The sequence below is a fragment of the Pezoporus occidentalis genome, unplaced genomic scaffold (assembly GCF_034315485.1).
Source record: "Pezoporus occidentalis ecotype Australia unplaced genomic scaffold, CSIRO_AGI_Poc_V1 ctg10, whole genome shotgun sequence".
NCBI lineage: Eukaryota > Metazoa > Chordata > Aves > Psittaciformes > Psittacidae > Pezoporus > Pezoporus occidentalis.
Window position 1 is genome coordinate 1,352,565 of NW_026912779.1, and position 15,940 is coordinate 1,368,504.

The 15,940-nt window shown below is 52.5% G+C and overlaps 2 protein-coding genes across 2 annotated transcripts; one reads left to right on the forward strand and one right to left on the reverse strand.

Annotated features, from left to right (window-relative positions):
- Positions 1 to 128: 128 nt before the first annotated feature.
- LOC134158540 (uncharacterized) lies at positions 129 to 14,666 on the reverse strand. The gene is made up of 19 exons (XM_062608591.1): positions 14,506 to 14,666; positions 14,110 to 14,192; positions 11,919 to 12,033; positions 11,150 to 11,278; positions 10,799 to 10,915; positions 9,751 to 9,869; positions 9,476 to 9,577; positions 8,799 to 8,925; positions 7,602 to 7,803; positions 6,647 to 6,791; positions 4,900 to 5,085; positions 4,309 to 4,373; positions 3,954 to 4,041; positions 3,583 to 3,652; positions 2,821 to 3,040; positions 2,507 to 2,597; positions 1,924 to 2,037; positions 1,342 to 1,460; positions 129 to 680 (listed from the first exon to the last, which is right to left on the reverse strand). The coding sequence occupies exons 1-19, from the start codon at positions 14,524 to 14,526 to the stop codon at positions 535 to 537; spliced, it is 2,259 nt and encodes a 752-aa protein (XP_062464575.1). The 5' UTR covers positions 14,527 to 14,666; the 3' UTR covers positions 129 to 534.
- MTLN (mitoregulin) lies at positions 14,582 to 14,825 on the forward strand. Its single transcript, XM_062608577.1, has one exon. The coding sequence runs from the start codon at positions 14,616 to 14,618 to the stop codon at positions 14,790 to 14,792; it is 177 nt and encodes a 58-aa protein (XP_062464561.1). The 5' UTR covers positions 14,582 to 14,615; the 3' UTR covers positions 14,793 to 14,825.
- The last annotated feature ends 1,115 nt before the right edge of the window (positions 14,826 to 15,940 follow it).

Here is a 15,940-nt window from a genome sequence, read left to right on the forward strand (position 1 = left end):
TGCACATACAAGTAAACAGGGAAGTTGGGAGGAAGTCCCATGGGAAGTGGAAACCCCGCCCCAAGACTCAAACAGGAACTGTGCACCCGTAAGCATGTGATCCAACACATTAACTCTCTGACAACCAGTTGTTTTTCCCTACTGCTGAGTTTAATGTACAACAGCGCTGCTGGATTCAGCTGCACTGGTCCATACACAGCTATAAAAGTGCTGTAATACAAAAGTCCAGTTACAAGGAGTAGGTATTTCATAACATACTGAATATGGCACCATCAGTGACTGGCACAGTCCCTACACCCACGCTCCCTCTGCTTCCTCACGAGGGTAGTTCCAGTTTCAACATATACACGAGACTTGATGCGAGATAAAGCTCCTTTACACAATGAAGCCACTTTGGGCACCACCTGCCCCCTCTGCTGCATGCCCTGGTCCCCACACACATCCAGGCTGGAGATGAGCAGCCAGGGAACATGCCCAAGGCCCAGGCAGCTGAGGATTAGCTCCCTCCTCACTGACTGCCACGGCTGGTCCCCATCACGCTGCGCTCTCTGAAGCGGGGTGGCTGGGAACAGGAGCAGTAGGGGCCAAGTTGAGGATCTCCTCGAACGATGGGCCTTCATCCTCAAGGGGTATCTCTGCCTCGAACATGCGCTGGAGCAGAGCATCCACCGTCCTGTACCCTGCATGTGGGCAAAGGGAAGTTACTGTGAGCACCTACCCCTGTTCTCCTGAGGGCCTTAAGGCAGCTCCCCGTGTTTGACACTAACAGACACCCAAAGTGCTGTTCCCTGGCATTTTACCCCATGTATTTCTAAGCACTTATCCATTACAAGACCATTGTTTTAACACATTAAGCATTTCCATTCCCATGTGTCCCTCAGCACATCCCACCCTACTGCCATAGCAAGAAGCATGAGCTCAGGGAATTGCTAAGGAACAGCCAGAAAGCCAGCAGAAGAAAAAGCAGTTGTTAAGCTAAAGGAGCCTATAGTCACCCCGTGATCCAAGCCAGGAGGAAGGCAAAGCACGTGCAGGAAGGAGGAAAGAACACAGACTTCTCAGCAGCAGCAGGGCCTCCACCACCAAGGCAGCATCTTCAGATGCTTCAGACAAGTGTGCACAGAAGGGCTGAGGTGAAAAAGAGAAGAATTTGCTATAGAAGTAAAAAGAAACAGCAAATATGAGAGTGTCCACAGCTCTCTCAAAAGCCCCAGCTGGGTTTAAGCTGCTCTTACAGCCCAAAGGAGCAGCAGTGCGTGGGAGCTTCCCCAGAGAGGGCTATGATCAGGGACAGTTCAGGCCTCAAACGAAACCCTGGGCACACAGCAGGGCTGCACTTACGTTTGGAGGCAATTTTGAACACCAGCCCTTTGGATGGTGGCTTTGCTCCACTGTCCCCCTCAAGGTCGTGCTCGGTGCTCTCCATGTTATCAAGGAGCTGTTCATCCCGGAGCTCATCCCTACACAAGAAAGGCCAGAAGTTACCCAGGGGAGGCACATCCTGCCCAAGGAGCCCACGTGGAGCCAGCAGCAATGGATTCTCTTGGGCAGGGCAGGTACCAGTCACAGTGTTAGCCCCCAGCATCACCCCTGTCCTCTGGGCAGCAGCCCTGGGCTGGGAGAGCTCAGGGGCAGCTGCTGCCATCTAGCCCAACCCTGCACAGAATCACAGCACCAATCGGGTTGGAAAAGCCCTTTAAGCTCACCCAGTCCACCCATTCCCCAGCACTGCCAAGGCCACCACTAACCCATGGCACCGAGAGCTTCATCTATGGTCACGATGGATTAGCAAGAGCTTTGTGACAAGGAAGAGGAGCCTCAGCTCGCTCCTCCGGAGTGGGGCTTTTCCCTCCAGTCCCACAGCCCTCATCAATGTGCCAAGCCAGCCACATCCAGCACTACCCTCCTGGGGGGGGGGCTTACTCTTGAACTCCCATTCCCAGCTCCTGGATTTTCTGTTCAATGGCTGTCTCGACTTCACTCTTCTCGAGGGAGTACTCCACAAAGAAAGCTTCCAAAATGAACGACACAAAGATGCTGAAAGAAACCATGAGCAGAATCATGTGGCAGCATTTCCCTCCTGGCATTCCCCCCCTGCCTTTGGGCATCACAGAATCCCAGACTGGTTTGGGTTGGAAGTGACCTTAAAGCTCATCCAGTTCCAACCCCCTGCCACAGGCAGGGACATCTTCCACTAGAGCAGCTTGCTCCAAGCCCCTGTGTCCAACCTGGCCTTATCAATGAGTGTCTCAATATTCCCTGGCTCATTTCCCAGCGCTCCATCCCCTCCCCTGCTGGAGATGGGGAGCTCTGCATCAGAGCAGCACCCAGCAGAGGCAAGAACAGATGCAGCAGATTCCTCCATCGCACACCCATCTCTGAGTCACACCAGGTATGATCCTGGGACCATCAGCAGCACCCAGCAGAGGCAAGAACAGATGCAGCAGATTCCTCCATCGCACATCCCACCCATCTCCAAAGTGGAGGGGAGCAGCCCAGCACTTACTTGACAATGATTATCACCATCACGATGTGGAAGGCAATGAAATACAGCTTTGCAGGCTGCACTGTCACGTTGGCAAACCCATTGGCAAAGAGTACAGGGAGAGTTAAGGGCCAGAGCATTACAGAACATCTTGCTGTAGGGTTGGGCTATAGGAGGAAGAACCAGGTCACACAACCCACTTTCCAAACAAAGCCCTCTGCAGCAACCATTTCTCTGTCATCTGGCACTACGTGTGTGTGTGTGTGTGTGTGTGTAATACAAGGGGAAACCAGGGATCACCAAGCTTTATCTGGACCTTCCACCACAAAGGATATCATGCCATTGGTTGACCACAGTGAGCTCCATCAGGACGATGAAGGACGAAGCGAAGTTGTTGAAGTTGTTCTTGCAGTATTTCCCTCTTGCAAAGAGAGAATCCTTGAGAGCTGCATTCCCACATTCCAGGGCATGAGGAGCATTTGAGTTTGCAGGGAAGAACTGGATTTTCCCATGGAATAACTCCATGCCAATGATGGCAAATACACAGTACACAACCTGGAAGAGAAACCCCATTGCCTGCTTCTCCAGTGAGCAGCAGGCTGGAGTCCAGAGTAACAGCAGGTTTCCCAGTTCTTATAGACATGGCAAGCTGCTGAGGAGCAGCAGAGCCCAAGAGACCCAAGCCACTCATGAGCAATTACCAAGCAGGAATAGTAAGCCAAGAACTACAGCCCAAATACCTAGAAATGAACTACTCTCAGATCATAACAGAATCTGTATTTAAGAAGTTGAGAAATGGGTTTCTCTTTCAGCTTCTTGCCCAAACCATAGTTTGTTTCCTTAGTGTAAAGCTCAGACTGCACAGAACATCTTCACTGCCCCACGGAGCAAAGGAAGATGTCCTGACCTGGCAGGAACCCAACCCCTTTGCACACATTTACTTGTGCAATAACCAAGAACCAAATGGACACTTACAGTTTCAAGGGCCCAGCATCCAGAGGTTTGCATTTATCCTCTTGGAAGCAGCATGAGTGTGAGACTCAAGGCACATTCCTGTAAAACTGGAGTGTTTGAGCTAGGGGACCAGGGTTTCTTACCAGAGTCAGCCCACCAAACGTCAGCATTGTTGGTACGATGTTTATCAGCGTGTTCATGATGACCCGGAACCTGCAGCAAAGGATTCATGACAACACTTGCTAGGGACAGGCTCTTCTAAAGCCCACATCTGCTCATTGTCACATCCCATCCAGCACATGCTCCCCACATGTCCTTATAAATAAGCCTCCAGAGGCTGCAGCAACTGAGCTCCTCCCAGACTTGCTGGGACAAGGCCTTGGGATGCTTCATTGAGTGCTGGTGTCAACCCAAACCAGCAGAACAACTCCAAGCACTGTCTCAGCCAGCCTCTGACACAGCCCACCCCCCAAACACAACCCCAACCATATCCCTTATCCCATTTCCTCCTTACCTTTGAATGCTGTCAACAATCCTTATGAGCCTGAGGACCCTTAAGATGAAAACAATGTCCAGGATCTGTTGGCTGTTGTACTTCGTGGCTGAGAAAGGGAAAAAAGATGGGGTTGGTTATAGAAAATAAGCAGTGAACTGTAGAGATAAAGCATGCTCTTGTTAACTCTATTTATAACTGTATTTATAACATACATTTATATATAACATATATATTTATGACTGGGTTAGTTCTCCAAAGCCCCAGAAGAAATTCATTGTCTTGTCCAAGTGCCTCCCAAGCCCAAGGTGGTGGAAAAGACTACTCAGGACCACCAAGTCTCCCACTGCACGCAGGCTGCTCAAGCTGCACTTACTCGATTTGAGGGTGGTATTCAGTATCGTTGCAGTCAAGGCAGCAAAGATGATGAGAGTATCAAACCTAGCACGAGGGAAGGCAGTGCTGTTAGAGCTGTGGTGACAGAAAACAGGCTCTGAAGCTGCCACATGACATAAAGTGGAATCATGGAATGGGTTGGCTTGGAAGAGACCTTAAAGGTCACCCAGTTCCAATGCCCTGCCATGGGCAGGGACACCTTCCACCAGAGCAGCTTGCTCACAGTAACCCCTCTTCCTCACATCTGCACCACCTCAAACCATGTGCAGGGTGGGAAGAGGGGAAAGCCTTGCCTAGCAACGCGCTCTCCCCTGCCCTGCCATCATCTCCACATGCTGCTGAGTCACCTCTGAGGCAGCAGAGCAGAGAGCAGCAGTCTCTGTCAGAGCCAGGTCAGGCCAGCGAAGAGCACAATGTCCCCTGACAATGCACAGAATCACTTCAGTTACACCCCAGCATACAAGTCAGGCGGCCCATCTCCACAAGAGACCCATTTTGCAGTTCTTGAGGAGCTGAACTCAAAGATCCTCCCCCCTGCCACCAGCTTTAGCCCAACCAGCAGCTCACTCACCAGTTCCAGAACTGGTTTTTGCCGAAGAACGCCCTCGGTTCATAAGTGTACACTTTCAGAAGTATCTCAATTATATACAGAGCAAGGAAGACCCACTCAGCATAAGATACATAAGGGGTTTCCTCATCGAGAGCAATGAAGATGGCATTTATGAGAATGATCACATCGTATGTCCACACGAATCCCCTGTGAGAAGAACAAGAGAAATGAGTTTGCCTTTGCCACTCCCAAGGAGGTAAAAGTTACACAGTTATTTCAGAGGTTCTTTGCCTCCTCCTCAAACACTGACATTAAAGAAGCTGGCTTCATGCATCCCCAAACCTGAGGGTTTAGGAAAGTTCCTGCACTTTAGCTTTGCTCTTGAGGTCCAGCTCAAAGGAGAGCACAAGCCTTCGAGGTACACCAGTGTCAATGCTCCGTGTGTTAAACTGAGACCGGCTGCGTTTCCAACGAGCCAAGGAGCATTTCTCAAGCAGAAGGGCTAGCTGAGTAAAACAAGACTATGCACAACTAGGAGGAGTGGCTGGGACACTGGGTTAGAGCCCTGGAAGGTTGGGAAGCTGGGCAGAGAGGAATCCCACCATGTCCAAAGGGAAATGCAAAGCTCTGCTCCTAGGGAGGCATAACCTCAGGCACCAGTGGAGGCAATGGGTCAACTATCTGAAAAGCAGCACTGCAGGGATCTGATAGGAGCTCCGTCGTGAGGTTGAAGATGAGCCAGGAATGCACCCTGCTGGCAGAGAAAGCCAACAGCATCCCAGGCTACGCTAGGAAGTGTTAACAGCGACAGGGAAGTCATTCTTCCAGCCCTCATCTACTCAGTACTGGTGAGGCCTCATTTGGAGTGCTGCGTCAATAGCTTGGCTCCCCAGTACAGAGAGGACATGAACGTACCGCAGTCAGTGTGGCAAAGGGTCACAAGAATGATTTAAGGGCAGGGTAGGCTGACACATTACATGTGGAGAGAGCTGGGATTGCTCAGCCTGAAGGGGAAAAGGGTCAGGAAGAGCTCAGTGTGAATAAATACCTGATGGGAAGGTGGAGAGAAGGTGGAGCCAGACTCTTCTCAGTGGTATCCAGTGAAAGCACAAGAGGCAAGGGGCACAAGTTGAAACAGAGTTTGCCATTTAAAATGGAAAGCAAGCCCTTTTTTTAAGCTGAGGGTGGGCAAACACTGGAGCAGGTTGCACAGAGGTTGTGGTTACCCAACTAGAAGTAGCCTCGAGCACCTGCTCCAGCTGACCTTGCTTTGAGCAGGGGGGTTACACCAGACCAGCTCTAGATGTTCCTTCCATCCTCAGTGATTCTGCAGTTCTGGCAAGACCCAGATCTGAAACCCAGCACTAGTAGCTCATAGTACCAGCTTGGTAAGAGCTGATGGAACAGCACAATGCAGCTTTGCAGCAGAGACTGCTGGGGCAAGATCACCTGTAAGTGAAGCATTTAGTCTGGTCCTTCAAGGCAGGCCCTGAAGCACTTCTTGCTTTCAGTAAGAGCTACTTACACTCAGCACCTCAGGTTGGAACAAGTGGGACTGGGAGAGGTACGACTCCAACAGCCAAGTCCAGTTACTCCACAGCACTGAAGGTAGGCTAAGAGCAGAGCTGGTCCACAGAAGACTTGAAACCAGACCCCCCCCCAGTTTGCCTAAATGCAGTTTGCACTTCCCAGCATGACTTTAGCTTGCAGCAGCCCTGCCCTGCAGGCTGTGAGGGGTAAGAGCTGGTTGCTGCTGGTGGAGGCTCACCTGTGCCTGACCATGCTGCGCAGGAACCGGCTCACTGCTGACTGGTACACACGGGGCATCCACTGCCCCAGGGGGTGGCTGCGGATTTTCAGGGTGATCACCTGGATGTTGAGCAGGTCTGCCAGTTGTACAAAGGATTTCTTGTCTGGAAGAGGGAGAGCACCTCACATCAGTGTGGCTGGCAAATGCACACCTACACACACACGAGTTGTAGTAATCTGGACTTAATATCTGGTCATGGCAGCACAAAATGCTCATGCCCAAGGTGGTATCCACTGCAGAAGAGGCTGAACTCAGTACTTCAGCAGCTCCTCTGCCCCATTTCTGGGGGACCTGCTCGAGCCACAGGCCAACAACGAACACAAAGCTTTAATGATCATGACAGGCACCATCTAGCATGAGAAGACTGATCCAACTCTCCTGACATCCTGTCTCCAGCAGGAACAGAGCAAGAGGCTCTAGAGGACTGTGTGGGAAGCCACATTGCTTGGAGGGATCTGATAGCAAGGGAGGCTTTCACAGAATCCCAGCCTGGTTTGTGTTGGAAAGGACCTTAAAGCTCCTCCAGCTCCAACCCCTGCCACGGGCAGGGACACCTTCCACTAGAGCAGCTTGCTCCAAGCCCCTGTGTCCAACCTGGCCTTGAACACTGCCAGGGATGGAAGTCGTGTGCTGAGAATAGGAGCTCCCATTCACTCCCCGAGGTTAGCTTGGCCTGATGTCGATGGCCATGAAGAGCCCCCTGCAGCGTACATGACATTGGCTACAGCCCAGGCACAAAAAAAAACAACCTTTCAGGACTTAAACAACATGAAGGGAAGCACAAAGAGGGGCCTGGAGTCCTTCTGAGTCCATTACAGACCCCAAGTTCCAGTGCCAAACCCTCTGAAGCATCAGTCTCCTGCCCCCAGGCTCCTCCTCACCCCCTTGTGCACAGCAGAGCCCCACTGCTCACCTATGAAACCCTTCTGCTCATCGTCTGAGATGCGCAGCAGCAGCTCCCGGTGGGAGTTGCTGGTATCAGGAGCCACCAGCTTGACAAGCTGCTTCCATCGGGCTTCTCTGACCACAAACTGCGCTCCCTCCTCTTCCTTCAGCAGGTTGAAGGCCTCTATCATCTTGCGGCGCTTCATGTAAGCAAGCTTTCGGATCTCGTTCTGGAGAGAGGACGGGGATTCAGGCAGCTTCAGGCACCCCTTCCATAACACATCTATTTAAATAACCCTATTTTTGTGGCACAGAGATGCAAGAGGCTCAGAGGAACACACTTGGAGCGATGCGAGACACAAAGTGCAGCCCAGGCAGTGGGGGTGATGGGAAATGGTGTTTGACAGGCAGCCTGGAGGGATTAACAGCTCATGTGCTGCTGGGAGATGATTGAACAACCGGAAGAAAAGACAAAGGATAGTGTCTGACAGGAAGGGGATGACAAAGGCCACAGCACCTGCATGTCCACACGTCACAGAAGCAAAGATGTGCCCACGCATGCTTCCCATCCATCAGTGAATACTGCTGAGATCAGGGGTGGAGAACTTCTTCTGCACATGACTACAAGCAGCCTGAAGGGCTTTATACCCTTGGGAAGCCTCCAGGATGACCGAGCAGACTGCGTACTGACAGAGAGCCAGTCCCATCAGGGGAGCACCCGGGGACTTCCAGCTCCCACCCTTTGATCACAAGCACCAAGCTGCACCTACTCAGTTTGAGCAGAAGCAAGAGGAGTTGTGATTTACTCAGACCTCCCTTTGCACTTCCTTTGCTTTAAGAGCACATGCAGTGGCAGAAGCGTGCTGTGTGCTTACAGCCAACTGAAAACAGCCTCCTGCACAGAGACAGAGCTTCTGAGTTATGTCTAAGCCTGTAGCAGCAATAATGCACAGACATGTGTCTCCTATCTGTTGCTACCTCTTGGGTCCACAACACCATAGAGTATTTCACTGTTAAATGCTCAAAGCAGAGCTCACAGCAATCCCCATATGAAAGGTGGGCCTGTGCTTGTTATTTGCAGAGCATCAGCAAAGGCAGGAAGCTGTATCCCTTGCTCCACACTTGCCAGAAGCAGGAGCTTCCCGAGGGAAAGCCAGGTATTTCCTTCCAAGGTGACAGGGAACAGCAGGCAGTCACTGATCACAGCTCACTCCTCCAACATTACCTTCAGGTGCTTTTTGTAGTTGTTGTACACAACAGCCAGGAAGAGGGACATGAAGATGTAAGTGTTGACGATGACAAAGGCAATGAAGAACAGGGCATACCACGAGCTGAAGTCAAATGCTGGCATCCTAGAGAAGGGGAAAGAGATTACTTCTTCCTAGGCAAACAGGGAAATAAATCACAGGAAAACAAACCACAGGAAAACAGCCTTCCAGGTGGGTTTCTAAGCACCACGTTTGATATCAAAGTTGTCAGATCACAACCAAGTTAAAAACTGTGCTTAGTTAAGCTACAGAACAGTTTCCTTCTGCTGGGTTTTCCTCTTACTTTATCAGGCCCTGACTGAAGGGATGTAGAAAAGGAAGCTTAATCTCTGTGCTTTTGTTAGTGGGGCTCAGCTGAAGTGCAGAGATTAAGGTGATGTCTCAGTCATAAGCTGGTTAGTGGCTTTTCTAAAGGCAGAGACACCTTCCAAAAAGTCAGGCTCTGGTTCAGAGCCATTTATACAGCAGATGGCTGAGAATTCATGAATCCCCTGCAGGCTGGAAAAGTAAAAGCCCTGTTGCACAACAAAGTGTTCCAGAAGCAAAACACGGTATTGTTCCAAGCAAAGATCCTGCCACTAGGAGCAGGACAGCAGCACTCAGAGCAGCAAGACTGCAAGCTCAGCATACATACATGACATCCGGGCTGTTTGCTGTTGTCACCAGCACGTAGAGGTCAAACACAATTTCGAGGTAGTTCCTGAAATATGGCAAGCCTTCTGCTGTCTGGAGATTCCTGGGAGGAAAAGGACAAGCTGAAGTTAAGCACAGAGCTCCCATGTCCTGCACAGGAATTGCATGTATGGGCAATGATTGTATTCAACTAGTTGGAGTTGCCAGATTCCCTCCTGCCCGAAAGGATCACACACGTCCTTCCCACCCAGCTCTGAGCAAAAGGAGGGTTCTCACCTCTCACCAAACAGCTTCAAGGCCATGAGGGAGAACATGAGAAGGCTAAACATGAAGAGCAGGAAGACGTAGGTGATCTCTGGCAGCGTGTTGCGGATGCTGCGGAAGGCTCTCCGGATCTAACAGGGAGAAGGGAAGTGTTTAGAGGCAAAGTGGTACCTGCTTATCCCCTCACCACCCCACCTGGATCAAGCCCCTACATAGGGACAGGCAAAGTAGGACACGGATAGCAGATGTGCCAGCTCTGTTTTGTTAAAATCTATGTGAGACCACCAGGCCTTTCCTCCTTACGCCCCAGAGGAGATACTAGAATGAGAGACCTCACCTCTCGAGACAAGCCATCAGAAACTCAGCTCTCACTGCAGGAGAATGGTCAGGGACAGAAGCCCATCACTCCAGGCCACAAAACACATACTGATGAGACCCAGAGTCCCACTGCACCCTCCCCACCACACTAGTGTATTCATTTGTAACTCAGGAGCAGAACTGCCTTGGGCAGCGGGGCAAAGAGGAACAAGTGTCCCTGTGACAGAAGGAATCAGAGTCCAAATCCCCCTGCTGCACCAGGCATCCAGTGTGCAAGAACAGCCTGACACTGTGCTGTTCGCCCACAAATAAGTAACCTGGCCCCTGACCCAGGGAGAAGCAGCTCTTGTCTGTGGTGCTGCTCATGTGCACACTCCTGAGGACAGCTTCTAACTCTTCTCCTCCACCCAGGCTGGACTAAACACAGCCCTGTGCTGACTGTACACGAAATGTTCCAGGCCCAAGCACACTCGAGGCTCTGGACAGCCATAACCCAGCCCGCAGGTACAAGGAGAAGCCTTCTGCACAGCACCCAAGCAGCACCAGCACTAACATACCCTTTTATCCATCTCATATTATTGCTTCAGGCCACCTCCGAGAGAAACCTTGGCTCACAGGACCCTCTATTCTGCCATTCCTGCACAAACCCCCTTTTACTACATCCCCTGGATCTCAGAAAGCAGCCGACTGTCCCAGAACAGGGCCCTGACCAGAGGTACATCCCACCAGAGCTCCTCCTTACCTGGCGGCTCTCTGCAAAGTTCACGAGGAAGATGGGCCTCACGATTCTCGACCATCGAATGCTCCTCACGTTGTATATCCTGAGGACCCCATATATGGCCAGGTCTGCCAGGGATAACTGGAAAAAAGGAGGAAAATTCCCAGTAGTAATGCTGGAAATGGGTCTAGAGGGTGAAGACAACAGGGTGAGCTGATACAGCACAGACGCACACACAACAGGGTTGTGGGCCCAAGGGATGATCGATTAGAGCCGGTGTACATCAGGCCTATGCTACCAGGAGAGCAACAGGAGGGACAAGTCACCTCCACATTGTCTGCTTCAACCTTGTGGGCTCCCCTAGGCCGGACTCACCAGGATTGCAACCATGATGCAGATGTTCTTGGTGTCCTTCCAGAACACATTGCGAGGGGTGACCTTTGCAAAATGGGTCAGGCGGCCAAAGAACACCAGAAGGCACAGCACCTCGACCACTGAAGTGACCTGCAGGGAGACAAGGGGCCAAGGCAGGGCAACCAAAAGCAGCATTAGCCCTCTTTGCACAGATGGGACGTTCAAGCTGGGGTACAGGCAAAGAAAAACCACAGCTGGAGTCAGTAGAAGAGTTTTCCAATGGGTTTTGCTGTTGGGGGTTTCAGAGCCTCACACATCTGGCACTGAGCAACAGTTCCAGGCTTCCTTTTGTGACATTCCCTGCCACAGGCAGGTTAATCCAGTAGTTTGTGTTTGCTTAGGATTCAAGGAGCACACCTCTCACAAGCACAACGCACAACAAATAAAGGCTATAAAAAGTCAGTCCCAAGTGCAACACTTCACTTCTGCTTTCAGACATGAGGTCACGTGCAAGGCTCCAAGATACAGAAAAGCAACATCACTTTGCAGTCATGTCAGCTACTCCTGACAGCGACAATGGTTCCCATAGTCCCTGCCTGGCTCCCATAGTGCTTGCCTAGCTCCTATACCCCTTTTTTGTCCCCATTTCAGTAGATTAAAGATAAAAGAAATACCAGCATCAGTTATCTCTTGACACACCTCTGACAACCAGCTTCAAGCAAGAAACCCTTGCTTGCTCTACCAAGCAGCACAGTACTATTGCATTGCTGCTTCTACACTGAGAACTTACCAAGAAAGGGAGAGGATACACAGCAGGTTCTTCAAACAATGCAAGGGACAGGTTGAGAAAGATGAAGAAGTAGGTGGCTGTTCGCATAATCCAGTGGTTATAGAGGTAATAAAGCCTGTAGAAGGAGGGCAGAGGCACCATAAATAAAGGCTTCAGTGCACATAGCCGTGGGCTCACTAAGTGCACCCTGGAAGGACAGCACACGCTGTCCCAGGCAGTCACAGAGGAGGAGGGGGAACAGCAGCACAGGCTTTGCCAGCCAGGGGTTTGGCAACTCATTTCCTATCGCTTCCTTACAGTCTCATGGCTGATGGATGCTACATGTGCTCTCAGGGAGCAGACACAGCAGGAAGGTGGAATACAGGTACCCCTCAGTTCAGTTTAAGGCCGCAACATGTGGATTTGGTAAAGCTGCTTCCTTTCTGCAATTACCTTGTTCCTCAGTTTGAGTGCAAACTCCTGCCAGGCTCAGGTATCCCCATGACACACCAACTAAGCCTGAATAGGTATCTCACATCCTTTCTTTGCAGGTTAAAGAGCAAGGAGATAAGAAAAGCCACCAGAGACAAGTATGGGGCTGCACAGTAAGCTGGCTTTATACACAACTCCTGCAGCATTCCAGCCCCTACAGCAGGCAAACCTCCACTGAACACCAGGAGTGACCTTGAGGAGGTATATCACAGTTGCACGTGACAGTGGCTCCCCTGGGAAGTCTCAGATCTACAGGGCAGGAAGGTGTTTTGCCAAGAAAAGAGCTGCCAACACTGCCAAAGGGTTATCTCACCTGCTAAATAACCACCTGCAGGAAGGCTACAGGGCAGGGGATCACACACACGACATGGTATTATGCCCTTAACACCATCAAGACACCACTATGCAAAACCTGATCATTTCTATCTGTTATACCAAGCATACTTGGCCAAGATGATGCACACAGGCATTACAGTGACACAACAGCACAGACTCACTCAAATCCTCCGTAACAAACATCCTTAACCATACCTGTGTTCCAAGACACCCAAGAAACTTCACTGGCTCAGACATAAGACAACATAAAAGGGAAGGGTTATTTGGGGAGGGCTACAGGAGCCATTAATGCTCACTCACTGCTTTGCTGCCAGTCTGTTGTATGCCCTTTCCCCTCTACACCAGCCACTTTCTCTTACATTTTACACACAGCAACAGTTTGCCTAAAGCAAAAGTCACTTCTTTGAAGCTGCTCAGTCTCTCAGCAGCAACTAAGAGTCACCATCCCAGGCAAAACACTCCTGACTTGGGCAATTTCACTTAGCACCAATTAACGTAAGCTTTTAATTACTCCTGCCCCTAGCAGCTACCACCCTTTTGAAGCACACCTGAGCAAATGGGCTGCCATGATGAGCTGAGGTTTTGCTGTGCAGTGAGTTGGTGTCACCCACTGCCAAGCCAAGGGGTAACAGCCATGACTGCCTGGCGTGAGGCATCTCCTGTACCCCTGGCACTCACACCCAGCATCTCCTCTCACACAGGGGGGGCTGACCCAGCTTCCCAACCTCCTCATCCCCACAGAGCACTCGCTACAGCTGCAGCCCTGGGAGATTTTGTTTGCTCTAGAAAAAAACCCAGTTCTTATTTCCTTTCCCATCCTCAACATGCAGATGCTCTGAGCCCCATCTGACCTCCTAAAAGGAGGATGGAGCCAGGAGGGGCTGGGCTCTGCTCCCAAGGAACAAGGGATGGGACAAGAGGAAACGGCCTCAAGCTGCACCAGGGCAGGTTTAGATGGAGCTGAGGAACAATTCCTGCCCCAGAGGGTGCTCAGGCATTGGAACAGGCTGCCCAGGGCAGGGCTGCAGTCACTGTCCCTGCAAGGGTTCACACCCCGTGGAGACGAGGCCTCAGTGCCATGGGGCAGTGGTGGCCTTGACAGTGCTGGGCAATGGTTGGACTGGATGAGCTTAAAGGGCTTTTCCAACCTCACTGATTCTATTATTTCAGCCTTAAGTCCAGTTCTTCCTGTCCAGCCTCCCCAGCACCGAGCTGCTGAAGCCAGGGTCCCCAGCCTTTTTTTTGGCTGCTGCTCTTTGGACACAGTTATGGTTAGTTCTGTCTATGCCAGTTTGAGTGCCCCACAGCACCACACTGCCACACCAGCACGGAGCCCTGCCGCGATGCGATGCTGTGGGTGTCTGTGGCATGCAGAGCTCCTTACCTGACCGCCTCCGGGGACGTCTTAAACGGGATATTTCGGTTGTATTGTGCATCGGACACAAACGCTGCTGCCAGCAGGAGATCCTGTGGAAAGGGGGAAAACACAGACACAGCTCAGGCGGTGCTGGAGCTTGAGTTAAACTCCGAGCGGACGTTCAAAGGAGGCCTTTCAGCCCAGGGCACGAGCAGCGGCATTCAAGGGAGATGCTTTTCTCCCCAGGGCTCTCTATAGAGGCGAGAAGCGGTATTGTAAAGGCGGTGCTCCTCGCCCTAGGACGCTCTATAGAGGCAAGAAGCGGTCAGGGGATGCCGCAGCTCCGCACTCCCGCATCCCCCTCCTGTTACCGAGGTCCCATCACCCCCAACCCTCCCAGGGACCGCCCCGGTCCCCCGCTACCTGCGAGGCGGCCTCCGCCATGGCGCGACAATCACTGCGCCCCCTCCCCACCGCCTTTAACGGGCCCGCCCCGGCGGAAGCGGGAGGCGGAGCCGGAGCCGGGCTCGGGGATGGCGCTGGAGGCGCTGCGGCTGCGGGCCGTGCGCTGGGCGCTGCTGGCCGCCTTCGCCGCCGGTGTGCTGGTGGGGTGGCAGGCGGGACGCGCCCGCCGCCGCTTCCTGCGCTGGCGCCAGCGCTGGCTCCAGCGCCGCCTCGCAGCCGCGCAGGAGCAGCTGGAGGCGGCCTGAGCCGCGCGGAACCCGCCCCGGAGCACGGCCCCGGCCGCGCTCGCTGCAGCTCGGCGCGGAGCTCCGGGTGCCTGCGGCAGCCTCGCTGGATGCCGCCTGAGGGAACCGGGTTCACCGCACGCTGATGCCAGAGGGGAACGCACGTGGAAGCGGTGCTGGGAACGGACGGCGTCCATGATCCTGACTGCCTCAGAGCGCCGAGGGTGCCGGAACGCCGTGGCCACATTTCCCTTTCTCAAAGGACACTCTGCGTTTGCCTTGCTCCAAGCCTGTTGCAGTTCTGCCCGCTCCACAGGGTGCTGCTGAAGCGTTAAACTACCGACAGCCAGCACGTGGGGGGCCTGGATGTGTTTGCTCGTCTGGAAACGTTCCTTGCGGGCGCTCGTAACGAGGGAGGCACCGCACTGAATGACAGGTCTCGTTCTGGGAGTACGCATAGGAAGTAAAACCTGCGGGACAATCGGCTGCGCGCGTTGATCGAGTGAATGAGCAAATTAAATGAAGGCTGCTTGTGCTTTGGACTCTGTTTCTTCTAGGGCTTCGGGAAGGGAAATGTCCAGAGAAGGCTGTAGTGCATTCCTGCTTCCCCTCACTAGTGAACTCCAGAAGCGTTTCCTTGTGTCTGATAGGAGGGGGTGCTCCTGCTTTGCGCTGGAGGATTCACTGCACACTGCAGGCTGCTGGCTTTAGCTGTGGGGCTGAACAGAGGTAAAAGTTATGGGGAAAAAGAGCCAAACCACTGCCCAGCTGCGGGTGCCATTGTCTGCCTATGGGTGCCATTTGGTAGAGGCAGGGGGAATGATTACCAGTGAGAAGCGTGTGCATCGTCCAGAAGCTGACATGTCACAGCCTTACAGGTTGTTACGTGGAGGGCAGGAACAGGGCTCTCCTGAGAGATGGCTGCAGGACACTTGTCAATCAGAATTATGGAATCAACCAGGCTGGAAAAGCCCTTCAAGCTCATCCAGTCCAACCATTCCCAGCACTGCCAAGGCCACCACTAACCCATGGCACTGAGGCCTCGTCTCCACGGGCTGTGAACCCTTGCAGGGATGGTGACTGCAGCCCTGCCCTGGGCAGCCTGTTCCAATGCCTGAGCACCCTCTGGGGCACAAATTGTTGCTCAGCTCCATCTAAACCTGCCCTGG